The sequence below is a fragment of the Rattus norvegicus genome, chromosome 10 (assembly GCF_036323735.1).
Source record: "Rattus norvegicus strain BN/NHsdMcwi chromosome 10, GRCr8, whole genome shotgun sequence".
In the NCBI taxonomy this organism is placed as follows: Eukaryota; Metazoa; Chordata; class Mammalia; order Rodentia; family Muridae; genus Rattus; species Rattus norvegicus.
Window position 1 is genome coordinate 1,217,339 of NC_086028.1, and position 27,375 is coordinate 1,244,713.

A 27,375-nucleotide genomic window follows, 5' to 3' on the forward strand; every position below is an offset into this window, starting at 1 on the left:
AGTTAGGCTCAGGCATGGTAGAAATGGTCATTTCAGGGCAGGGTCCCACCCAACTAGCTTATCATCTGTGCTTAATGAAGGCAGACAGTTCTCTGAATTCTTTTGCAATGTTAAGGGAAAAAGAAGTTTGCTGTCTCCTAAGAATCAAAGGGCAAGGAATCACAGTTTGTTGGCTGATTTATAAGATAATCAAAAGAAAACCTGGAATAAATGATTAAATGATATGTTAATAATATAATATGTAAAATAAAAGAGTGGACCTGTGCTCTGCAGGAGATGAGCTATAACTCATCATTAACTTTTTAGGATAGAGAGAACTGCTTGGAGAACACACACACACACACACACACACACACACACACACACACGCACACAAGCAACTAGGGCATGGACAAAGAGATCTCTTAGAATAGCAAGCAAGGAGAATATAGACAGAGATTTCCATAGAGAAAGAAGAACATAGAGAGAAGCAGACTGGAAAAGCTGTATCAAGCAGAACACAGGTCTTTAGCTTGGATCCCTGATTTGACTTTGCTGCTCCCAGTCACCCCTTCTCTCAGAAACCCTCTCCAAGCCAAGGCTGGTTCTTGGCAAAGAAGGTGCTTCTGATGTGGTTTAGCAAAATCCACTAACCCAGTTCCTGCGCTGATCTGGTATTTTTGTTTTGATTTTTGACACAGGTTTCCCTATTAGCCCAGGACAGCCTAAAACTCATGATCCTCCCATCTCCACTTCTGTAAAGCTCACCCTTTTAATTACTGGAATCAAAGCTCACCATTGATTCCAGTAAGCATATTCGATGGTTTAATTATGTTAAAGACACGGAGAAGACTTATCACTCTCCCAGAGTTCCCTAGAGAATTCTGAAAAACTAATCCTGAACAACTGGTGATTGCTGATGGCCTCTGTGGTTTGCCTTTTCTTAAATACCACATAGAATGCAGTAGTTTGACTCTAGCTTCTTTCACTGAGCATGTGTGTTTGAGCATCAGACATGTCTCACAATCTCAGCTCCTTTTCATCAATACCCTATGGAACACGCCATGGTTCATTTATCTGTTCAGCAGTTGTAAGACAGGCTGTTTCCAAACTGGGGCAATTGTTGTAAACAGGCTTTTACATGAACATGTTTTCACTAGTCTTGAATAAACTCCTAGTCCTGGGAATATAGCATTGGCAATACATGACTGATAAGCATTTGTAGAGCTGTGTTCCAAAGTAACCCCTATCATGCCACTCATATAGTATCCTGGACAACACTTAGGATTGTCAGTCTTTCTTCATTGATATTTATTCTTGGGGGGTGGGGGAGGTGTCACAGTGTGCATATAGAAGTCAATGAACAACATTTGAGAATCTGCCATATGGGTGGAATCCAGGGTCCAAGCTCAGGTTGTCAGGCTTAGTAGCAAGCACCATTACACACGAGCCATCTTACTAGTCTCATCAGTTGCTTTTATTTGAATCTTCCTGATTCTGTGCAATATTCTTATAGATACGTCCTTTTCTATTAGCTGTTAATAAAATACATTGAAAATAAGAGCAAGTAAACTAAAGGGTGAGAAATCTTGGTGCCAATATGTTCACTTACCAGTTAGCATCAATAGTGTCTGCCTTCCCCATCCTCACCAACAGCATTCAATGGGAATGGATGTTTTATTTTTAAATTCTATTTAAAGAGCTAGTAGCTTTTATGTTACTGTTGTGTGATTTTTCTAAGGAGGTGTAAAAAAATATCTATTCATCCCAATAGTGAAGACCAGAGAGAGATTTTCTTGAGTTCAGCTTTGTGAGTAAATGAGTTTAGGATTCCTCACGAGAATATGGGTGATTCAAGGCAGGTGCACCGCTGCAGAGTCCTACTCCTCTGCCATTTTTTTTAACCTTTGATATATTTTAGCATTTCCAAGATTCACTATAGCTGGAGCAGATATAACTGTTTATTTTGTTGCCATGGCTGAAGTCTTCTGTAAATCACCATAGCACTCTGCTTCATGATGGTGTTAATCATGTCATGCCCACAGAAAACACCACCATGATTGCCCTGAGTGACTGAGCGCCTGGCTCAAGCAATCATCTTGTCAGCACACAGAGTAACTGATCCTGTAGATATGCTACACATCCAGGGAAACCATTATTTTTTTTTCAAGTTCCGTCAATTTGCCTGCGAATTTCATGAAATCATTGTTTGTTTGTTTTTGTTTTTTGTTTTTCTTGGTTCTTTTTTTTTTTTTTATTAACTTGAGTATTTCTTATATACATTTTGAGTGTTATTCCCTTTCCCGGTTTCCAGGCAAACATCCCCCTCCCCCCTCCCCTTCTTTATGGGTGTTCCCCTCCCCATCCTCCCCCCATTGCCGCCCTCCCCCCAACAATCTAGTTCACTGGGGGTTCAGTCGGAAAACCATTATTTTAAAGGAAAAATTTGAGATGACTGCAGTGTATCAATTTTTGGTGAGCAGAGTGATAAAAATCAGTCACATTCTGCTTTGCCTCTGGAACTCCTCATCAATGTATTCAGTAATGCTGTTCTTGCCTGTAGAATTTGGTTAATCCTTCTAATTTTCTGAGTTGCTGACCAGGTATTCATGCACCATGGATTCACAAAATAGAGAAGCCTAACTGAATAAGATCATTCTAAGGTTACAGGTTTCTAAGGCTACTCAGGTCTTCAAATTTATGCAGCAAGAACTTTCAAACTTTAAATTTTAAAATGGCTTTCAAACTTTAAAATTGCTACCCACTTTAAGAAATATCTCAGGAGCCAGGCATGGTGATCATTGCAGCACTTGGGAGGCTAAAGAAAGGAGGGCTAATTCAAAGCTATCCTATGCACTTCAGAAAGAAAAAAAAAAAAGACAAAGCTAACCTTAGGAAGAATAAACATCTATCTTCCTGAGGCAAATTTAAAAACAAAAACAAGTTGTGCCAGTATGGGGGCAGTTATCACTTTATGAGACTGAGGCAGGAAGACTGTTGTTAGTTCAATGACAGTCTGAGCTACAGAGTGAATGCCAGGATAGCGTGGACTATATGATAAGGCAGACAAACAAAAACCAACAAAAAAAAAAAAAAAACAAAAAAAAAAAACAAAAAAAAAAAAAACCAAAGCAACGCAAAACAAGACTATATTTTTTATTTCTTACAGTTCATTTCCTTGAAAATTTGCTCACTGGCATCCACTCATAGACTTCTACTATTGGGCTGTCCAGAATTTTAAGGGTCCAGTGTCTGAGCTTCCCTGGAGAGACAACTGCCAATATACTGCCTCACATCGTTTTTAATGTATCATTCCCATGTTCTCTCTTCTCGAAATGCTATATCTTAATCTTTTATCCGTTATTTCCACAAATAACTCGAGGATTCCAAATGTACTCGGTGTTAACCCTAGTGTAGAGAGCGGGCTTTAAAGAGACACAGGGGCTGGGTTATCACTTCCTCCACCATTTGGTGGTGATCTTCCTTTAGAAAACTCAAGTTCCTCCTCTGTAAAACGGGCATCATTGACTGAGGCGTGTAAAACCTTCCTAGTGTTCACCTTAGAGTGGGTGCCGTGTAAGACGATTCTTAAGGTGGTATTTTGCAGACTAACAATCTCCATCCATAGCATTCTGGAACTTGACAGCAAAACCAACTCTTGGTCCTCGCCTCAGAAAGACCCAAGGGTGGGCCAGAGCAGTCTGTTCTAACCAGTCTTTCAGGTAATTCTGACTCTGGATTGAGTCTGGGACTGGTGCTGAGCACGTAGTACTATCCACAAATTCTGTCAAACTGAGGTGAAGTGAGCAGTGAGCAGTGAGCAGTGAGCACTAAGACTTAAGCGGCTACAACAGGCAAACCCAGTTCTACACGGATTCGGGTGTGGCTCCGCTCCCTTTCCCGCATCTTGGCCCGCCTCACACGCTTGCTGATTGGTGGAATCTCTTGTGGCGGCTAGCCAATCACCGGAGTGCAGACACAGACATGGTCTGGGCAGAGCCTGGTGAGAGCAGTACTCCTATTGGTTGGAGACGGCGCCGCAGAGCGGCACGTACACACTGGAGAGGCGTGGCACCAGCGGCCGTTGAAAAATGGCGACTGTTACTGAGCTGAAAGCTGGTGAGTGCATTGGGATGCTCGCCTGTGGGAAGCGTCGGGCCTTCCGTATATAATAGAGATGGGACGGAAGAAGAGCTCACGGAGTCCCGACTTGTCTTTTTCCCGGGTCGTGCTGGGGTAGCAGGGGGCCGCCGGGAGCAGCCTTTGCGCATGCGCTTTGTTAGGGCTAAACTTGGAACTGGAGGGACTGTTATCTGTGGTCCCCTCAGGACCTCTGGGCATCTCTTAGACCCCCCCCCCCCCCAGTCCGACAGCGCCTAAAGATCTGCGTTTTCTGAGCTGACCATGACAACACCACAGCCACGACTTGGTAACAGACACACTTCTCAATGATTTGCGCGGCTAGATAGGTCTACTTTGTCCTTTGGGAAAAACCCGAGACAAAGTTGTCCATCCCGGCTGCTCTTCAGGATTTTTCGGAAGAGTTTTTCTAAAATGGTTGGTTGCAGGGTGCGTGCAGGTTCCATCCCCAGGACTACAAAAACAAGGAGTAAACATAAATGATACGTGTATACTGTTAACTCTGAGTTAGACTTAATGCTTGAGTCGTAATTGGAATTAGTTAAGGTTCAATGTGTGATTGTATCAGACACTTCACAACTCATCTAACAAGTACTTGATTCTGTGTCCATTTCATACATGAGGTGCTGAGAGGTGGAATATTTCACCCACGTTAATTTAGATAGAAATAGACTCATGTAGAAACCCCATAAGGTACAGTGGTGCACCAGGTCTTTTTTTTTTTCTTTTTTTCGGAGCTGGGGATCGAACCCAGGGCCTTGCGCTCGCTAGGCAAGCGCTCTACCGCTGAGCTAAATCCCCAACCCCCCTGTGTACCAGGTCTTAATCATGCCATTCTGCTTCCCGTATAATAAAAAAGAGTTCTGAGTTTCAAAGAATTCAGAGACTAAGCGAATGGAAATGGTAATGGAAATCTGGAGAGGACCAAGTAGAATAGTTTGGAGACTAAAATTTAGTAACTATTAACTGCATATGTACTAGGGACACTGTGCTGGTGAGCATTCCAAAAACAGACATAAGTCAGTCCCCATGAGGGACTTCACATGAGTCAATGAGCTCTTCTGGAGGTGGGAGTATACATAGTACATGTATATTATGTAAACTTTCCATAGAACTTCAAGGTAAGTGTTGTGGGAAATAAGTTGGGTTAAGACCAATTCCTGAAGACATTTTTATAATAGCAGCATTGTAAGCATAAGACTACAAGTAGTAAAATGATAAAGATCCCAGGGGTTATCCCTATAAATTTAGGGGATCTCCTTATATTTGTTTTTCTGCATTCTCTGGTTCTTGATATGCTTTGTGTCTAAGAGAAAAGTAATAAAAACTTGTTAACTAATCAATGGTCTTATATTTTATGGGCTTTTACTCATTTAAAACATTCTTCCATTTCACCTAGATCTTTCTCTGAGAGGTAGAATTCATTACCTCAGAGAAGGCAACTGAGGTATGGGTTAAGAATCTGCCACCAAGTATGAAGGACATGCTACATTTCCCAATACCATCTTCATTACTTTTCATTTTCTGCTAAGTTTGTGAAGTACTGTGTGTACTTCAGAGTAATCGGGACAGGATGCTCGCCAGTAGAAAAGAATCTCTCAATTTCCAAAGACGGAACTAGAGAACAAGGATTGTGTTATGATCCTAAGTATGATAAAGGTCCTTTTATGGACCTGTTACAAAGTATAATTGGCTGACAACTGTAATTAGTATACCTGCAGAAAGGTTGAAGGAATGCTTTAGAAATAAAGAAGAACAATGAAAAGTCTAAGAGTGTGTATCCGTAATCACATGGCCAAGGATTATTGCTATTTACCAAAGATTAGAAACTTTGCTGTATGTAACTAAATGTATGCAAGCTGATTTGTGGATTTTGATTATTGTGGCATTTTGATGCTTTTGCCATTGACAGAGCAAAGTGCACTGTTAAATTACATTTTTTATTATTATTTTTATATGTATATGAGTAGTACACTGTAGCTATCTTCAGACATACCAGAAGAGAGCATCAGATCCCATTACAGATGGCTGTGAGCCACCATGTGGTTGCTGGGATTTGAACTCAGGACTTCTGGAAGAGCAGTCGGAGCTCTTAACCACTGAGCTATCTCTCCAGCCCTAAACTACATTTTTCATCAATAATGTAAGGTACTATATTATAAATATGTTATATTTAGTGAGCTCTTACTGTATTCTAGGCATTATATTGGTTTTCTAAAGTTGCTGTTTAGCCACAAAGGACTATTTGAAATAGGAAGGTTCCATATTACTGTTAAGGGATGATGACAGCTCAACCCAAGCCCATCATGTATACTAAGTCTGTACACTTAAAGCCTATTATCTCAACTTCTGATGTTTGTCACAGTATAACTTTTCAAGACATAAGGTCACATTTCACATGCATACTCCTGACTCCTTAAGTTAGCAGTGGTATAGTCCCTTATTAGAGTCTCATTAAGATTTATTTTTGCATTTGTCTCTCTCTTCTCTGTCTTCCTTTCTCAGCCTATGTGTGTGTGTGTGTGTACCTACATGTGTACGAGAGTGTAGTTGCCTAAGGAGGCCAGAAGAGGGTCTAGAGTTCCCCAGGAATTACAGATGGTTGTGAGCTGCCCATGTAGGTGCCAGGGAGCAAACTGAGGTCCTCTGCAAGAACAATATGCATTCCTCACTAAGTCATTTCTTCGGCCCTTTGTGTTACATTTCTAACTAGGCTAGACATTTCAAAATTCTACTGTTGGGCTAGATGTACCTTACCTGTCATGCATGAGGCCCTGGGTTTCAATCCTCAGTAACACAAGCATTGGGGGTGGTAGTGAACACCTATAATCCTATCACAGCCTACCTGTGAGATAGAGACAGGAGGATTAGAAGTTCAGGGTCACGTTCAACCTACATAAGGAGTTTAAAGCTAGCTTGGGATACAGCCTAGGTATGAGGCCCAAGCTGTTCTGATTTCCCAGCCTCCCAAGTACTGGGGGAAAAAAAAGCTTTGGATCTCAAAGTTTCTCTGCATTAATAGTGATAATGACACATAACTTCTTTTGTGGAGGGCAGGTGGTTTTCTGTAATAATCCTGGATTAAAGTGCTGTCTAAATCCATGTGGGAACTAACTGTAATTGTGTTCATCCTTTTCTCCCATCAAACTATCGTCCCTAACTAGAGATCCAGCATTGACAAACTTGAATTTACACAGATATATTGAGGGGATCTTTACTAATGTCATTGTTCAGCTTGTCTCTGAATCAAGAACTGTATTTGTGTCATTCTCCCTTTTTTTTTTTTTTAATATTTTTTTATTCAAGTACACTGTAGCTGTTTTCAGACACACCAGAAGAGGGCATCAGATCTCATTACAGATGGTTGTGAGCCACCATGTGGTTGCTGGGATTTGAACTCAGGACCTCTAGAAGAGCAGTCAGTGCTCTTAACCATTGAGCCATCTCTCCAGCCCGTCATTCTTTTAAACATTATTCTTTAGCACATATCTGAAATATCAACATACTAACAGAAGCATTTATATTTTATATTTATTTAACAGTTTTAAAGGACACCTTGGAAAAAAGGGGAGTGTTAAGACATTTAAAAGCAAGGATCCGTGCTGAAGTTTTCAATGCTCTGGATGATGATCGTGAACCCCGACCATTGTTGTCTCATGAGAACCTTCTAATTAATGAATTAATTAGGGAGTATTTGGAATTCAACAAATATAAATACACAGCCTCTGTCCTCATAGCAGGTAAGTAGTTATTCATCACTGGAGAAAAGATCTCCTTTTCCCCCCTAATTCTTAGCATTTAGCCTGAATATGTAGTTTCATTGCTGTGTCATGCAGGTGACTGAACACTTAGTATCCCATAGGCTCTTGTCATAGCATGAACAAATTCTGGTGAGCTTTATGCTGTCGAGGAAAGTTAAGAACTAGGGCCTTTTACTGCAGGTTCTTTGTAGTGGTGGGAGTACTTCCAGCCACCAGCCCAAGAGCTCTCTGGATTCTCAAAGAACACACACACACACACACACACACACACACATTTGAAATCTATATTTCATCTTTGCTGCTCCATTACCTTCTGGGAAGGCCCCCTCTCCAATAGAGCCCACATCCCTTTCCATCTACATTACTGGATGGTTTCTCTCTTGCAGCTCTTAAATCTGATCCTTCTCTCTCCTAGTCATGGTGACATGATGATTCTCCACCACCACCACCTTACCCCCTCTCAGTCTCTTGTCTAAGCAATCTAAAAGTCCCACCCCATCTCCCTGGCCAGCCAATGACAATTCTTTATTAACAGTTGAAGCCAGATGAGGGCAAGGATTGAAGCCAACTGGGGGCAGGGACCCCTCAGTCTGGAAGCGTGGCTTTTTGGGAGCTGAAATAAGACAAAGTTCTTCACGTGATGTTAAGCATACATTCTCATAAAGGATAATGATTCTGCTATGTTGAAGGAGCTCTAAAGATGAGTACTCTGTCTGCATTTACACTTGCATTCCAGAGGAGGGCATCAGATCCCTGAGCCATCATGTGGTTGCTGGGAATAGAACTTAGGACCTCTGTATGAGCAGCCAGTACTCTTAACCTCTAAGTCATCTCACTAGCACTAAATGGATATATTTTTAAAATGAGTTATTTAGTATTACCATGTGTTTACAGTCTATAGACGTCTCAGAAAACATACTGAAGTCCAGCATTGTAGTTGCAGAAACCATATTACCAATCACAAATTAGAGATATAAAAACTAGGTGTGTGTTAAGCTGTAATTAAGTTCCACATTTAATTGTTTGGGTATATATTGACATCATAAACTCATGTGTATGTTAGATCTGTCTTGAATGTGCTGTCAGCATTCTTCCAAAATCTGAGAAATGAGAAATGTGTCACCTGGAAGATATGGTTGTTATTATCAAAATTGAATTTACCTTTTAGATTAATAGACTCAGTGTTTTCCTGAATTTTTCCCTCCAGAATCTGGTCAACCTGTAGTTCCATTGGACAGACAGTTTCTCATCCGTGAACTAAATGCCTTTGAAGAATCAAAGGATAACTCAATGTAAGAAGTTTTTAAAAAGAGGTTTGCACATGTTGTAATTAGATCCTAATGTCATAGTGCTGGCTATGATTTATTTTAACCCAACAGGAACTTATTTAGGTTTATTGTATATTACACATTGTATGAGATCGAACAAGTGTAGTGCTGAGGTCTCTGCTGCAGCTGAGCTTGCTGTGGCTTCAGGGGACTCAACACTTAGCTAACCATCTGCTTCCCTGCCTCCCTCCCTTACTTTTCCTCCCTCCCCTCTTCCTTCCCTTGGGGACTTTCCCTCAATCTGTTTCTTTCAATGGTGGTAATTGAACCAGGGCCTTGAGTGTGTACAACAAGTCCTTTATCCCAAGCAGTGTCCCTGGCCCAGCCCTCTACTTCTTTCTTTTTTAAACTTTATTTTCTTTCGATTTTCTTTTTTTTTAAATAGTCCCAGTTGTCTTGGAACTCTAGCTCTGTTCTAGCTTGGCCTCCAACTCACAGACATCCATTTGCCTCTACCTCCTGAGCACTGGGATTAAAGGCATACACCACCACCAACTGGCTTTTTTAAACTTAAAAAGTTTTTTGTTTATGTGTATAGATGTTTTGTCTGCACGTATGTCTATACACCACATACATGCCTATACACCACGTACATGCCTGGTTCCCTCAAAGGGAATCATGCCTATACACCATATACATGCCTGGTTCCCTAAGAGGCCTTGGAGCTGGAGTTACAGGTGATCATGATCCAACATATGGTCCTCCAGAAGACCAGCTTGTGCTCTTAATGGCTCTGAGCCTTCTCTCCAACTCCTCCCCCTTCCTTCTTTCTAAAAATGACTCCTCTTGGCCTCTAGATCTTTTTGTCTTCTTTCTGAAGCTTTGTTCTCTGAGTTGTTTCTTCTTCATATTTAACTCTTCCTCCTCACTGCTTTCTTCACTTCAATGTAAGAACAAACTCAGATCGCCTCTCTAAAAGGGCCCTCCAATCACCTTTCTCTTACCTCACCACTGCTTTATAGATTTTTATTGCCAGACCTGTTTTTTTTTTTATTGAATTTTTTTTTTTTTATTAACTTGAGTATTTCTTATATACATTTCGAGTGTTATTCCCTTTCCCGGTATCCGGGCAAACATCCCCCTCCCCCCCTTCCCCTTCCTTATGGGTGTTCCCCTCCCAACCCTCCCCCCATTGCCGCCCTCCCCCCACCAGTCTAGTTCACTGGGGGTTCAGTCTTAGTAGGACCCAGGGCTTCCCCTTCCACTGGTGCTCTTACTAGGATATTCATTGCTACCTATGAGGTCAGAGTCCAGGGTCAGTCCATGTATAGTCTTTAGGTAGTGGCTTAGTCCCTGGAAGCTCTGGTTGCTTGGCATTGTTGTACATATGGGGTCTCGAGCCCCTTCAAGCTCTTCCAGTTCTTTCTCTGATTCCTTCAACGGGGGTCCTATTCTCAGTTCAGTGGTTTGCTGCTGGCATTCGCCTCTGTATTTGCTGTATTCTGGCTGTGTCTCTCAGGAGCGATCTACATCCGGCTCCTGTCAGTCTGCACTTCTTTGCTTCATCCATCTTGTCTAATTGGGTGGCTGTATATGTATGGGCCACATGTGGGGCAGGCTCTGAATGGGTGTTCCTTCAGTCTCTGTTTTAATCTTTGCCTCTCTCTTCCCTGCCAAGGGTATTCTTGTTCCCCTTTTAAAGAAGCAGTGAAGCATTCACATTTTGATCATCCGTCTTGAGTTTCATTTGCTCTAGGCATCTAGGGTAATTCAAGCATTTGGGCTAATAGCCACTTATCAATGAGTGCATACCATGTATGTCTTTCTGTGATTGGGTTAGCTCACTCAGGATGATGTTTTCCAGTTCCAACCATTTGCCTACGAATTTCATAAAGTCGTTGTTTTTGATAGCTGAGTAATATTCCATTGTGTAGATGTACCACATTTTCTGTATCCATTCCTCTGTTGAAGGGCATCTGGGTTCTTTCCAGCTTCTGGCTATTATAAATAAGGCTGCAATGAACATAGTGGAGCACGTGTCTTTTTTATATGTTGGGGCATCTTTTGGGTATATGCCCAAGAGAGGTATAGCTGGATCCTCAGGCAGTTCAATGTCCAATTTTCTGAGGATCCTCCAGACTGATTTCCAGAATGGTTGTACCAGTTTGCAATCCCACCAACAATGGAGGAGTGTTCCTCTTTCTCCACATCCTCGCCAGCATCTGTTGTCCCCTGAGTTTTTGATCTTAGCCATTCTCACTGGTGTGAGGTGAAATCTCAGGGTTGTTTTGATTTGCATTTCCCTTATGACTAAAGATGTTGAACATTTCTTTAGGTGTTTCTCAGCCATTCGGCATTCCTCAGCTGTGAATTCTTTGTTTAGCTCTGAACCCCATTTTTAATAGGGTTATGTGTTTCCCTGCGGTCTAACTTCTTGAGTTCTTTGTATATTTTGGATATAAGGCCTCTATCTGTTGTAGGATTGGTAAAGATCTTTTCCCAATCTGTTGGTTGCCATTTTGTCCTAACCACAGTGTCCTTTGCCTTACAGAAGCTTTGCAGTTTTATGAGATCCCATTTGTCGATTCTTGATCTTAGAGCGTAAGCCATTGGTGTTTTGTTCAGGAAATTTTTTCCAGTGCCCATGTGTTCCAGATGCTTCCCTAGTTTTTCTTCTATTAGTTTGAGTGTGTCTGGTTTGATGTGGAGGTCCTTGATCCACTTGGACTTAAGCTTTGTACAGGGTGATAAGCATGGATCGATCTGCATTCTTCTACATGTTGCCCTCCAGTTGAACCAGCACCATTTGCTGAAAATGCTATCTTTTTTCCATTGGATGGTTTTGGCTCCTTTGTCAAAAATCAAGTGACCATAGGTGTGTGGGTTCATTTCTGGGTCTTCAATTCTATTCCATTGGTCTATCTGTCTGTCTCTGTACCAATACCATGCAGTTTTTATCACTATTGCTCTGTAATACTGCTTGAGTTCAGGGATAGTGATTCCCCCTGAAGTCCTTTTATTGTTGAGGATAGCTTTAGCTATCCTGGGTTTTTTGTTATTCCAGATGAATTTGCAAATTGTTCTGTCTAACTCTTTGAAGAATTGGATTGGTATTTTGATGGGGATTGCATTGAATCTGTAGATTGCTTTTGGTAAAATGGCCATTTTTACTATATTAATCCTGCCAATCCATGAGCATGGGAGATCTTTCCATCTTCTGAGGTCTTCTTCAATTTCCTTCTTCAGTGTCTTGAAGTTCTTATTGTACAGATCTTTTACTTGCTTTGTTAAAGTCACACCGAGGTACTTTATATTATTTGGGTCTATTATGAAGGGTGTCGTTTCCCTAATTTCTTTCTCGGCTTGTTTCTCTTTTGTATAGAGGAAGGCAACTGATTTATTTGAGTTAATTTTATACCCAGCCACTTTGCTGAAGTTGTTTATCAGCTTGAGTAGTTCTCTGGTGGAACTTTTGGGATCACTTAAATATACTATCATATCATCTGCAAATAGTGATATTTTGACTTCTTCTTTTCCGATCTGTATCCCCTTGACCTCCTTTTGTTGTCTGATTGCTCTGGCTAGAACTTCAAGAACTATATTGAATAAGTAGGGAGAGAGTGGGCAGCCTTGTCTAGTCCCTGATTTTAGTGGGATTGCTTCAAGTTTCTCTCCATTTAGTTTAATGTTAGCAACTGGTTTGCTGTATATGGCTTTTACTATGTTCAGGTATGGGCCTTGAATTCCTATTCTTTCCAGGACTTTTATCATGAAGGGGTGTTGAATTTTGTCAAATGCTTTCTCAGCGTCTAATGAAATGATCATGTGGTTTTGTTCTTTCAGTTTGTTTATATAATGGATCACATTGATGGTTTTCTGTATATTAAACCATCCCTGCATGCCTGGGATGAAGCCTACTTGGTCATGGTGGATGATTGTTTTGATGTGCTCTTGGATTCGGTTTGCCAGAATTTTGTTGAGTATTTTTGCATCGATATTCATAAGGGAAATTGGTCTGAAGTTCTCTTTCTTTGTTGTGTCTTTGTGTGGTTTAGGTATAAGAGTAATTGTGGCTTCGTAGAAGGTATTCGGTAGTGATCCATCTGTTTCAATTTTGTGGAATAGTTTGGATAATATTGGTATGAGGTCTTCTATGAAGGTTTGATAGAATTCTGCACTAAACCCGTCTGGACCTGGGCTCTTTTTGGTTGGGAGACCTTTAATGACTGCTTCTATTTCCTTAGGAGTTATGGGGTTGTTTAACTGGTTTATCTGTTCCTGATTTAACTTCGGTACCTGGTATCTGTCTAGGAAATTGTCCATTTCCTGAAGATTTTCAAGTTTTGTTGAATATAGGTTTTTATAGTAAGATCTGATGATTTTTTGAATTTCCTCTGAATCTGTAGTTATGTCTCCCTTTTCATTTCTGATTTTGTTAATTTGGACGTACTCTCTGTGTCCTCTCGTTAGTCTGGCTAAGGGTTTATCTATCTTGTTGATTTTCTCAACGAACCAACTTTTGGTTCTGTTGATTCTTTCTATGGTCCTTTTTGTTTCTACTTGGTTGATTTCAGCTCTGAGTTTGATTATTTCCTGCCTTCTACTCCTCCTGGGTGTATTGGCTTCTTTTTGTTCTAGAGCTTTTAGGTGTGCTATCAAGCTGCTGACATATGCTCTTTCCTGTTTCTTTCTGCAGGCACTCAGCGCTATGAGTTTTCCTCTTAGCACAGCTTTCATTGTGTCCCATAAGTTTGGGTATGTTGTACCTTCATTTTCATTAAATTCTAAAAAGTTTTTAATTTCTTTCTTTATTTCTTCCTTGACCAGGTTATCATTGAGTAGAGCATTGTTCAATTTCCAAGTATATGTGGGCATTCTTCCTTGATTGTTATTGAAGACCAGTTTTAGGCCGTGGTGGTCCGATAGCACGCATGGGATTATTTCTATCTTTCTGTACCTGTTGAGGCCCGTTTTTTGACCAATTATATGGTCAATTTTGGAGAAAGTACCATGAGGAGCTGAGAAGAAGGTATATCCTTTTGCTTTAGGATAGAATGTTCTATAAATATCCGTTAAGTCCATTTGGCTCATGACTTCTCTTAGTCTGTCTACATCTCTGTTTAATTTCTGTTTCCATGATCTGTCCATTGATGAGAGTGGGGTGTTGAAATCTCCCACTATTATTGTGTGAGGTGCAATGTGTGTTTTGAGCTTTAGTAAGGTTTCTTTTACATATATAGGTGCCCTTGTATTTGGGGCATAGATATTTAGGATTGAGAGTTCATCTTGGTGGATTTTTCCTTTGATGAATATGAAGTGTCCTTCCTTATCTTTTTTGATGACTTTTAGTTGAAAATTGATTTTATTTGATATTAGAATGGCTACTCCAGCTTGCTTCTTCTGACCATTTGCTTGGAAAGTTGTTTTCCAGCCTTTCACTCTGAGGTAATGTCTGTCTTTGTCTCTGAGGTGTGTTTCCTGTAGGCAGCAGAATGCAGGGTCCTCGTTGCATATCCAGTTTATTAATCTATGTCTTTTTATTAGGGAGTTGAGGCCATTGATGTTGAGAGATATTAAGGAATAGTGATTATTGCTTCCCGTTATATTCATATTTGGATGTGAGGTTATGTTTGTGTGCTTTCATTCTCTTTGTTTTGTTGCCAAGATGATTAGTTTCTTGCTTCTTCTAGGGTATAGCTTGCCTCCTTATGTTGGGCTTTACCATTTATTATCCTTTGTAGTGCTGGATTTGTAGAAAGATATTGTGTAAATTTGGTTTTGTCATGGAATATCTTGGTTTCTCCATCTATGTTAATTGAGAGGTTTGCAGGATACAGTAACCTGGGCTGGCATTTGTGTTCTCTTAGGGTCTGTATGACATCAGTCCAGGATCTTCTGGCCTTCATAGTTTCTGGCGAGAAGTCTGGTGTGATTCTGATAGGTCTGCCTTTATATGTTACTTGACATTTTTCCCTTACTGCTTTTAATATTCTTTCTTTATATCGTGCGTTTGGTGTTTTGACTATTATGTGACGGGAGGTGTTTCTTTTCTGGTCCAATCTATTTGGAGTTCTGTAGGCTTCTTGTATGCCTATGGGTATCTCTTTTTTTAGGTTAGGGAAGTTTTCTTCTATGATTTTGTTGAAGATATTTACTGGTCCTTTGAGCTGGGAGTCTTCACTCTCTTCTATACCTATTATCCTTAGGTTTGATCTTCTCATTGAGTCCTGGATTTCCTGTATGTTTTGGACCAGTAGCTTTTTCCGCTTTACATTATCTTTGACAGTTGAGTCAATGATTTCTATGGAATCTTCTGCTCCTGAGATTCTCGCCAGACCTGTTTTTATTGCCTAGCATCAAGTATGTGTCCAGTTTTTGCAGTTGTAATGCTGACTTCTTTTCTCCACGTGGCTTCCTGTCCAGTGTTTCTTGTGGTTCTTCACTGTTGTAGGAGTCCCCCAGTTATTTAGTCTCGCTTTCTTCATTGACTCCTTTAAATTTAAATGGGGACTCCATAGGTTCCGTCTTCTGTTTTCATTTCTTTTCACATACCCCATACTCTCGAGTCTCTAGGGAAGTCTGTATGGGGCAGATGTGCTCAGACCACTTTTCTGGTTGGGCCATATTTCTGTGGCATCCCAAATGTAGTATGCTCTACTACATTTGCTCTTTTTGCTGACTCACATGTTCCTCACAGGCTTTTCTTGTGGCAGCTCAGGTTTTTAAAGGCAGAGCCAACAGGCACTTTAAAGACAGGTTTTCCCTGCCAGTCCTTCACCAGCACTGTTGATTCTGCCTCTGGTTATCTCTCCAGTCTCAGTGCCCTGTGCCATGCTGTTCACACTATTTAGGAGTTAGGAGACTCATTTTATCCTGCCCTTTGTCTTTCTGAGGCAGCTATTGTATTGTTTAAAAACATTCAATAAATTTCCATGGTGCACATGGGCGAGTCAAGCTCCAGTGGCTTGACCCACCTCTTAGTGGCACACAGTTGATTACATGGTTCTTTGCCTTTGCACCAAATGTTCCCTCTCCTGGAAGCCTGAGATCACTCTTCTTCAAACTTCTGTGGGTTCACCCTTTATCTTCTTGGCCCTGTTTAGATGTTCCCACAGGAGTTGGAAGGGAGAAAACTATCCACAGGTTCATGGCTATGAGCAGTTTGTGCTCACTGCATTGAATTTCAGCTACCAAGAAAACTGATTATCTGCATAAAATTCAGGTGATATGGAGAAGAAAAAAAGAAAGCATTGCTTAGTTCCATAGTTTCATGTTCTCTTTATATTTGTCTTTGTGCTAACATGACAAGACTGTGGCAGATTTTAACAGCAATCTAAACAGACTACAAAGGATTATAATGGCTATTATGCTAGATTTTTTTTTTTAAAGATTTATTTATTTATTTTATGCATATAAGTACACTGTAGCTGTCTTCAGACACCAGAAGAGGGCATCAGATCTCATTTACAGATGGTTGTGAGCCACCATGTGGTTGCTGGGATTTGAACTCAGGACCTCTGGAAGAGCAGTCCGTGCTCTTAACCACTGAGCCATCCCTCCAGCCCCTAGATTTTTAATAAATAAAATGATTCAAATGAGTGCTGAGTACAGCAGTTGACTGTTATTATAGCACTGTATATTTATCTGTTTCTTACTGCACTTGGTCATTGATTTGCATGGGGTACCCAGATTGTTCAGCTTTGTGCTAGTCAGCTGAGGAGCTGAAGGAAAAGCTTTGAAGCACTAGGTGTGAGAGAGTACAGCGAGCTGACTGCTTGCCTACACTAATTTTGACTCTGTATTAACATAGTGTTTGACTTATGCATTAACATGGTATGAACCCTTAGATAGGGAACAATGGCCTGAATGAGAAGTCTTTTGAGGGGTCATAATGAGAGTATTGGTTTTTTGCTGCAAAACATCTAGGCGATATAGAAAAGTGTAAGGTGGTCACCAGTTGCTGCCCACTGACACCTCTCACTTCCCAAAGATGACCCAGTGAACATTTTCTACTTGCATTATTCAGACACAAGCACATAAAGTACAACTGTGTGTTTTTTTTCTTCCACATATGCGGGAATTGTATATATACATCTCTTTTTCAACACTTTAGTATCTCTTATTTGGGGGTCACTGTAGTTTGTCTCAGAGTTTTGGGTGTCTGTTGAAGGCTGTCTCTGCTTCCTTTCCTTCCCATGCAGAGTCACATCTTCCCCTTTAATTGCATTCTTGTGTTGTGGATTTCCAGCATTTTACTGTTTTGCCAAAATTTATCTGACACTTGCTACAATGTGGGGCACTGTAGACACTGAAGATGTGGCAGCACGGTTTTCTTGTCATCTGACTTGGGGTATCCATATTTATTTGGTGAAAAAATTTTAAGGGGGGGTGTTATCACTCTTTTACAGAGCTAGAGGTCATGAGTATACTAATCACTACATTTGAGTGTTAAGCAAAACAGTAGGTAATAGTTTAAACATTTGGACAGTTTTTGAAATGTGTGAAGATTCTCAGAGTAGCTGTCTTAGTGTTCTATGGCTGTGAACAGACACCATGACCACAACAACTCTTAGAAAGAAAAACATGTAATTGGGGCTTGCTTGTAGTTTCAGAGGTTTAGTTCATTCTCTTTTTGGTGGGAAGCATGACACCGCATAGATAAGCATAGTGCTGGAAAAGTAGCATTTAGAACTACAGGCAAGAAGAAGAGAGAAGACACTGATACTAGCTTGACTTTTGAAACCCCAAAGCCCATCCCCAGTGACATACTTCTTCCAACAAGGCCACACCTCTTAAATCCCTCTCCAGTAGCACCACTCCAATTCAAATATATGAGTCTCAGGGGTTCATTTTTATTCAGACTACTGCAATAGCTAAGAAGGTATAGTCATTCTAGAAGAAGACATTAGTTTTATTTGAAGGTGTTAGGAGCAAGTAGCTATTAGATTTTTTTTTCCCTAGCCCTTTGGTAGCGTTTTGCAGCAGTTGAACAAGTTAAAAAAAGAAACTAGTGACCAGCTGTCCACTGAGCAACACCCCTAGCTATATATACCTTTTAATTTTTTTTTAAACATGGCCTTTTAAAACTTATTTTTGGAAATAAAGTTTACTGTCTATTAAATTGTACATTAAATGTGCTAATTATGTATCATCTAAAGCAGTTTAAGATATCTGACATGTAGATTTTTCTAAATCTGAAGCAGATTCTATCCTAGGTCAGAAGTAAAACTTTTTATCAGTCTCAGACAAGCTGACTGGAAGGGGCAGAGGCATGGAGCCTGTCCTGGGAGTTTTCTAAGGCATCTGTCTCCCTGAGGGCCTGGGGGAGCTCTGGCCTGGAGGAGCTGCTGCAGAACACTCGTGCTCCTGCCCCGCCCCACACATTACTCCAGAACCCACTGTGTGCTGGGTATTGGTAACTGGGTTTACCTGACTGTACTTCCAGATATCTTTACAGGTTTCAGGCTTCTGGAGGTTCAACTGAAGCCATGGAATCTGCTTTAGACTTCCTCAGCTCCTCATATATGTGCCTGTGTGTGGGACTGCTTGGATGTTTGCAGGCTGTGCCTCCCCCAGAGAGTGATCCAAGAAAGCAAGTAATTGCTCCTTGACACCTTGTCCCATTGGTAGAAATGAGTGTGGCTCAGTCAAGCATAAGATGTTTAGACTCTGTTCTTGATAGGAGTGTCATACTTTGAACCATTTTATCAGCTGGGCAGGAGATGGATATCTCAAAAATAAATGCATTTACTTCTGTTTTCAGGGGTAAGATTGGAATCAAGGGAACATTCTGTGCTGTCAGTAGAGTAGCCTTCAGGGTCAAGGGACCACCTAACAGGACTTTGGGTGGCATATTTTAAGAAAGAGCACATAGGAGTTGGTTATGAGTGTGTGTTGTTTGTTTACTCCCGAGAAGCTCTAGCACACTGCTGAGCTGTGGTTTTCTCAGTCATGAGTTGGTAGTGCAGTGATGGGTGAGAGGAAACTACAGAGTGACCTTGTAGATATTGGTTACTACCCAGTTTGCCTGTTAACTTATGTGCTGTTCACTATGCACAAGGTACACAGCTAGAGACTCGACATTATCAACAGCAAACCAAACATGTGACCTGGGGATTGCTTACACCCTTTAAGGAAAAGAAACATCAGGGAACTTTAGGAACCAGATCTTCAGGGTCCACAAAAGCAGGATATGAAGGCAGACCACGTGGGGTTGTTGTTTTTTTTTTTAATTTATTTTTTTCTCCATCTTTATTAACTTGGGTATTTCTTATTTACATTTCAATTGTTATTACCTTTCCCGGTTTCCAGGCAAACATCCCCCCCTGAACCCCTCCCTCTCCCCTTCTATATGGGTGTTCCCCTCCCCATCCTTCCCCCATTGCCGCCCTCCCCACAACAATCACGTTCACTGGGGGTTCAGTCTTGGCAGGACCCAGGGCTTCCCCTTCCACTGGTGCTCTTACTAGGCTATTCATTGCTACATATGAGGTCAGAGTCCAGGGTCAGTCCATGTATAGTCTTGACCACGTGGTTTTTAAGCATAACCTTGGCAGGACAGTGGGTACTGAACCAGTTTTAGGTTCTAGAAAGGTTTTAGGATGGCCTTGGAGTTGACAAGCTGAATTCCAGTGTGTTATTTGAAATTCCATTTTAGTTTAGATGATTTTAATGGTGGTAGTGTGTTTTCAGAGGATTTAAAAAAAAATCTCATTCAAGTTAATTGGTACTTTTAAATTAAATGAGCAGTTGCCACTTGGATAATCTATTTTTCTTCCCTATCTATTGAGTTAGATGGCCATTTCTGTGTCAGAGTTTACCTTTAAAGTGAATGTCTTAAGCTTTTCCTACTTATGAGAAGTGAATTGATTTTGGTTTTGCCTTCTTCCTGAAATAGTCCTCTGTTATATGGAATTTTAGCCCATTTCTTGCGTGGTCCTCCAGACGGAGCCCAGAATGTGCTTCTGACAGAATCAACACTGCACCCTGCAAACAAGCATGTCAGCTGGAAGCCCAGCAGAAGACCAGATGGTAGGAGCTTTTACTACTTCTCCTTTAACTTCTTTGAGTTTGTTCTCTGGAGCTTGTCTAGTTCAGCATTAGCCTGTACTATTTAACTCCAGAAAGCCAGTGCTTTGGAGAAAGAAAATTTCGACAATTTTTTTTTTTTTTTTTTTTTTTTTTTTTTTTGGTTCTTTTTTTCGGAGCTGGGGACCGAACCCAGGGCCTTGCGCTTCCTAGGCAAGCACTCTGCCACTGAGCTAAATCCCCAGCCCCTAAAAATTTCGACAATTTTAAAGCCAGGTCTGAAAGACACCTCATTTCCACATGAGCCTAGTCTCTGGAGCAGCCTGGTTCAGCACACTGTATAGTTTTCTTTGAAATGAAGACGTCACTTGCCCCCTCCTCCCAACCCCCTTTCCTCCCATCTTTCCCAGACTGAAAAATACAAGATTTCTACTGTACAGAGAAGCCATGTCTCTGTACCCATTACATTTTCAGGACACTTTCTGTGGTAGATGACAGTTAACTACAGATAGTAGATTTCTTTTTCCAAAATGTTTTTGAGACAGGCTCTCACTCTTGTTCAGACTGACCTTGAGTTTACCATCAGTCTTCTTTCCTCAACCTGACAGTACCAGGATTAAATGTGTGAACAGCCATGTCCTTCTCACCTTTAAAATGAGCTTTCAGAGCAAAGCCTGACGACTCAGGCTTGTAATCCAGGCAGTGAAGACTGAGGCAGGAATAACACAAAGCTGAAGTTAAGTAAATAAAGTAGAAATGAGAAAGTGAAATGAGCTTTATGTTGATTTGGTTATGTTGGCAGCAGGTCCTGAGTTTGCTTGTGTGAGCTGGGTGTTTCCCCATGTAGCAGACTTGGTGTTTTTTTCTCAGAAGGGTGTTTACAAGTGGGGTTCAGGCAGCTGATATGGGATTTGAAGTAAATTCCTAAGAAATGTCCAACATGCAGATTGCTCTGTATAGTTTTTCTAAGCTGCTACAACCAATGCTGCCTCTTTTGAGTTACTTGCTGCTTCTTAAGTTCTGAAAGCAACATACTTGTGCTTTAGGATAAGCCCTCAAGATATTTGTGACTTGTTTTATTCTCTTTTTGTTGGAATGCTGAGCTGACTGGGTTAAACTAATGTTCTACTAACTTGTACTAACTTTCTAGAGAACGAAGACTGGGAGAAAAGTGACTCAGTGCAGGCCAAAGTTTAGCACAAGGCCACTGTTCAGGCACACCAGAGCACGAGTGTAGGAACTCTCCAAGTTCATGCCAGAAATCGCTCTGACACTGGTGTAGAATACTAACCCACTAACCCTGCTACTGCATGCAGAAACTGCTGAAAGTCTCAAGGAATGTACAGTTGCCTTTAGCCTTCTTTGCCCTGACCTTCTTGACTCCTCAAACCCACCTCTCTGCCATGGAAGATGCTCCTATTGGCCTTTTACTAGTCATTCGGGACTAATTCTATGTGTTCAAGGATCCAAATATGTGTTACCTTACAGTGTGCTTATGGATCAGTGGGTCTGGGTCTCTACAGTGTGGTATTGCCACAACTGTTTTTTTTTTTTTTATTGATGAACTAAGGCTAAGGTTTCGGTTTTATAATTGTGTAAGGTTGTATCTTTGTCTGTATATAACATCATCTCTCCTGTGGCAGTACCTAAGGCAGAATTGCTGGTTCACAGACAGCATGGCATATTTAAGTATATATAATTTCATATTATTTAGTTCCCTACAAAGGCTTTACTAGTTTGTACACTTAGGAAGAATGCATGACAGTCCTAAGTTCCTGTGCCTGGTGGATGGTGATGAACCATTAATATTCGTTAACACAACAACCACAAGACTCTTTAGTGTTATGAAGAAAAAATAGTGTTTTGGGATCTAACTTTTGTACTGTGTTAGAATCTCTTTAATATTAGTGTAATGGCAGTAGAATGCTGAAAATGAGAAAATTGATCATAATCCAGGGTCAGTTCTTCTAAGGTAAAGGCTTTCAGATTAGCTCTGATAACCTTCCACTGCAGGGAGAAAGGAAGAGGAGGAGGAAAGGAGGAAGCAGGCAAGCTGGGGAGAGAATCCCCCTACATGCTCAGTGCTACAAGCAGTATGAGGCCACTCAGTAAAATGGGTTTGGGCACCGCCTCTGTAGAAAGCCTAGAGAAAGTTCATGAATGAGGGTGGCTGTGGAGCTAAGAGACAGGGACAGTGATTTTACAGATACTTTATTCTTGTTTTTGTTTGTTTGTTTGTTTGTTTGTTTGTGACAGAGGTTCTCTATAGTCCTGGCTAGCCCAGTACTAGCTAGCTATGTAGACCAGGCTAGCCTCGAACTGAGAGATCCACCTGGTTCTGCCTCCCTAGTGTTGGGATTAAAGGCTTGGATCTCTATGCCTGGCTTACAAGTTATTTTCTTGATCATCATATATTTTTCTTGACACACAGTGACCTCTTTGTAATGCCTTGAGCAAAGCCTCAGCCATAAGTCATCATCTGGTACATGGTTCTCTGGGTCCACCTACTACAAAAGCTGCATGACTCCTGCCTGGCAGCTCTTCTAGCTTTAGTGGAAAGTGTGAAATGCTGGAAAGAATTGCATAGGCACCCACCTTTAGCAGGATAGCCTGTCACTTAACTCCTGCACTGAGCAGATGTGATCTTTGAGGCAGGGTAGATTTTGTTCTAAATAAAAGTTAAGGCTTTTATGATCAGTATACTTTAAAGTGCAGAAATAACACCATTTGGGCCAACAAGCTGGCTCAGTGGATGTAGATACTTGCTGCCAAACCCAGCAACCCAACAGCCTCAGGACCCTCACAACAGACGGGAGGAACCAACTTCTAAAAGTTGTCCTTTGATTTCCATGTACACCTGCTATGGCCTGTGTATACATGTGTGTGCACATGCATATATACACACAGAGAGAAAAATAAATTTATAGGCTTTCATTTTAAATTTTATGTTTGTGCTTTCTTTCTTTTTTTTTTAAAGATACAGGGAGGTATAGGGTCTTATCACGTACCCAGGCTGGCCTCACTGGTGGCAATCCTCTGGCCTCCATTCCTTCAGCTGGGATTAGAGGCATATGACTCAGACATCCTTTTGTTGTTGTTGTTGTTGTTTTTTCTCATCTTTATTAACTTGAGTATTTCTTATTTACATTTCAATTGTTATTACCTTTCCTGGTTTCCAGGTCAACATCCCCCTAACCCCTCCCCCTTCCCTTCTTTATGTGTGTTCCTCTCCCCATCCTCACCCCATTACTGCCCTCCCCCCAACAATCTAGTTCACTGGGGGCTCAGTCTTAGCAGGACCAAGGGCTTCCCCTTCCACTGGTGCTCTTACTAGGATATTCATTGCTACCTATGGGGTCAGAGTCCAGGGTCAGTCCATGTATAGTCTTTAGGTAGTGGCTTAGTCCCTGGAGGCTCTGGTTGGTTGGCGTTGTTGTACATATGGGGTCTCAAGCCCCTTCAAGCTCTTCCAGTTCTTTCTCTGATTCCTTCAACGGGGGTCCTGTTCTTAGTTCTGTGGTTTGCTGACATCTTGGTTTTTTTTTTTTTTTTTTTTAAATAAAGTTTTATATTTGTTTTTTGTGGCAGTGGTAGGGGGTGGTATTTACCTGCATGTATGTCTGTGTACCATATACATGTCTGGAAGGAAGCCAGAAGATGGCATCAGATTTCCAGAGACTAGACTTACAGAGCATTGTGAGCTGCCATGTGTGTGGTGGGAACTGAACGTGGGTTCTCTAAAAGAGCATCAAGTGCTGTGAGCCAGCATGGCATGTGCACCTATAGCCCCAGCATTGGTGGAGCAGAGACAGGTAGATCTCATTGTGGGTTACTTCCCTAGTGATGACATTAAAGGTATATCACCCCATGCCCAATTTATCTTTGGATTTTATTTAGTTATCATTTTTATTATACTTACATGTATTTGTGCATTTGTGGACTATAGGAGTCAGTTCTGTCCTTCCATGTAAATTTTAGGGATCGAAGTTGGGGTCAAACTTTGTGGCAAACATCTTTACTCCCTGAGCCATCTTGCAGGCTTTAAAAGCACTTTTCACTGTTTCCTGGATAGTGTTATAGCTTTGATAGAAAGATACAAACTACCCCTCTTTTCTTGTGTTCCACAGGAAGGCTCAGCTAACAGGCAGTCATAGTGGTTTTATTGGTCCTACAATGCTGATTGCTCCTTTCTCTGAGCTCATTCCTTATATCTGAGATAGTGGCTCACAAAGTTCTACACTGCACTTCACTCAGAAAAAAAGAAAAAAGGAAAATCAAGCTGAGTATGTGCTGGAAGCCTGTGGCAGAAGGCCAGCCTGGGCTAAATAGTGAGACTCTGTTGCTCCTCTGCCCTCCAAATGAAGAAACATTTGAATTATTACAGTTAGTCTCTAATAATAAATATTTATTATGTCCTCAATGATGTTTAGGAAATGAGAATTCACAAAGTAGAGTCAATAAGATATTTCAACAGGTTTGCTGCCAAGCCTATAATGACCTGACTTCAACTGATTCCCTCAAGTTGTGCTCTGACTTCCATCATGTCAATACATGTTATAAGAAAAACGCATAAATTGCTAGTATAATGCCTTATAATCTGTACAGGTATGCTTGCCTGTCTGCCTGTTTTGATTTGGAGTGAATATTAACACCTGCATATTTTCCCTAGATGACCACCTGAAGAAGGACACAGGGCCAAGAACCATGACTGAAGAGCTTCATGCTGCTGCACAGGCAGTCATTAGATGATGTGTACACCAGGCTCTTCACCTCGGCTGTGTGTGGAGTAACTAACTTATTCCCAGTGCCATCAATTAGACCACCACTGTCTGTAAATGTTTGAATGTCTACAAACATTCAGCCACTCGTGGTTTACTGCATCTGTAGAATACTGATCTGTCATCTAGTTTGCTGGATGCCACTGGGGGAAATTTATTGTTTTCAGGATGTATTTTTAAAGTTCTCATTTGTGAAATCTGAAAGGTCTTTTTAGTACTTTGCATAGTTTGTTTTTTTTAAGGCCAGCTCTAAGTGCTGTTGACGTGCCACTGGTAAAGCACTCACCTCCCATGTGCAAGGGCCTGGGTTCAGTCCTAGCACCGGAAAAAGAAAACACAAGAACAGCTCTTTGTCCATATGCTCTAATCATTAAACTTTTTCTAGCTAGAATTATATGGACCTATAGGGAAAGTCATTCATGTTTTGAAAAAATATTTAAAGGGGCATTAAAACCAGAACTTAATTCCTATAAAGTTTGATTTTTTTTTTTAAATCTGAATTACTGTCTGCCCTGGCTAGTTTTATGTCAACTTGATACAAGCTAGATTCATTTGGGAAGAGGGACTCTAAATTGAGAAAATCGCTCCATCAGATTGGCTTATGGGCAAACCTATAGTATATTTTTTTTTAAATTAATGATCAATGTGGAAGGGTCCAGCCCACTGTGGGTGGTGTCACCCTTGGGGAGGCAATCCTGGGTTCAGTAAGAAAGACTGAGCAAGCCGTGGGGAGCAAATCAATACATAGCACTCCTCTGTGACCCCAGCATTAGCTTCTGCCCTGTTTTCTCTCAGTGATGAACTGTGATGTTGAACTGTAAGCTGAAATAAACCCTCTCCTTCCCAAGTTGCTTATGGTCATGGTCTTTATAACAACAAGGAACCCTAAGATACCGTCTAATGCTGATCTTTAAACTAGATAACAATACTTGATTCCCCAAGAACAGTTTAGCTCTATTAGGGGATTTAATGAAAAGGTGAGGGGGGAAATAATTACTTTTATTTTGCTTTAAGTAAACAAATAGTTTATTATATAAAGAATGTAAGATTAAAGTATGTGCTGGGATCTCAGCATTGAAACAGGTGCAGGTCTCTGGACTCAGGGTACTCCTCACAGCCTGGGTTCATAGTCTCTCAGCTTCTAGCACTGTGGACTCACTCATTCAGGAACCAATGTTTAAGGCTGCACACATCCCCATTTCCATTTTTAAATCTGCACTGACTAGAGTTATAAATTCTATTGTGTTCCCTGTTCAAATATAAATATCAGCTTTTCCCAGAGGGCTTGGTTAATGTTCAGAAGTGTCAGCTATGGAAGCTATGCTATCTTAGGAATTGCAGTTATGTAGGGCCAGATGAAGGGAAAATGCTGGTGTTATAATTTTGGATATGGATGTGAAATCATCAAAGTGGAGGGTACAAATTGTCAAATGTAGCCTTATGCATTCCTGAGTCTTGATTCTAACCTGTCTATGCATAGGCCATGTTTTACTCTCAATAATCATTTACTGCATCTCAGCTCAGTTCTGTGTAGATTGTCATCTGAAGAGGGGCTGACTGGAGCAGGATCACTGGGCAGGTGGGGACTGCGAAGGCAGGACTGGTACGTGTGTGCACTTGATACCTATTGTTCTTACAGGATGCCACAACCTGGGGAACCAGGTATGTTTGAAGAGCTTATTTGAATAGAAACCATCTATTTTTAAAATGTGTTACCATTTTTGTTTTTTTTTTAAATTATCCAAATAAAGAAACATTTTGTATTTTTAAAAGCTGAGGAAGAGCCAGGTTGTGGTGAATGCCTGTAATCCAGTTAAGTACCTGAGGTTTAGGCAGGAAGATTAGTAGTTCTAAGCTAGCCCTAATCTGTAGCCAGACCCTGTGTCCAAAGAAAGAATCAAGGGGCTGAAGAGATGGCTTAGTGCTTAACACTTTTGCTCCTTCAGAGGATCTGATTCCCTCTACTGACCTCTCTGAGCTTCTGCTCTCACATGTTCCTATACATACATAAATATACATAGTTAAACATAAAAGAAACCGTAAGGATCTCTTCTTTTTTTTTTTTTTTTCTTTTCTTTTCTTTTTTTTGGAGCTGGGGACCAAACCCCAGGGCCTTGCGCTTGCTAGGCAAGCGCTCTACCGCTGAGCTAAATCCCCAACCCCCGTAAGCATCTCTTAAACAACAACAAAACAAAGAGTTGAGACAGTCTACTATAGCTGTCTCTTCATGTAGGATTTATGAACACTGTCAGCTGATTTACTTCCTATGGCTTCTTAAAAAAGGTTCGTAGACTGGAACATTATTTGTTTTCAAGATAAGTTGTCACTGTATATACTAGATGATCTAAAACTCTTAGATCTCTGTGCCTCTGTCTTTCAGAGAGCTGTAATTAAAGGTATGCACCACGGCTAAGCTGAGAT

The 27,375-nt window shown here is 41.0% G+C and overlaps 1 protein-coding gene across 4 annotated transcripts; it reads left to right on the forward strand.

Moving 5' to 3' along the window:
* Positions 1-3,955: 3,955 nt before the first annotated feature.
* Cep20 (centrosomal protein 20) lies at positions 3,956-25,806 on the forward strand. 4 transcript variants are annotated; one of them, XM_006245848.5, is made up of 5 exons: positions 3,956-4,098; positions 7,662-7,859; positions 9,088-9,172; positions 20,069-20,179; positions 24,846-25,801. In XM_006245848.5, coding segments are annotated over exons 1-5 (423 nt in total). In that variant the 5' UTR covers positions 3,956-4,070; the 3' UTR covers positions 24,847-25,801. The 4 variants fall into 4 exon arrangements, with proteins under 4 accessions (XP_006245910.1, XP_038942174.1, NP_001101731.1 ...); NM_001108261.1 differs by having other exon boundaries at positions 4,022-4,098; positions 20,046-20,179; positions 24,846-25,806; XM_039086246.2 differs by lacking the exon at positions 9,088-9,172 and having other exon boundaries at positions 4,008-4,098.
* Positions 25,807-27,375: the final 1,569 nt, after the last annotated feature.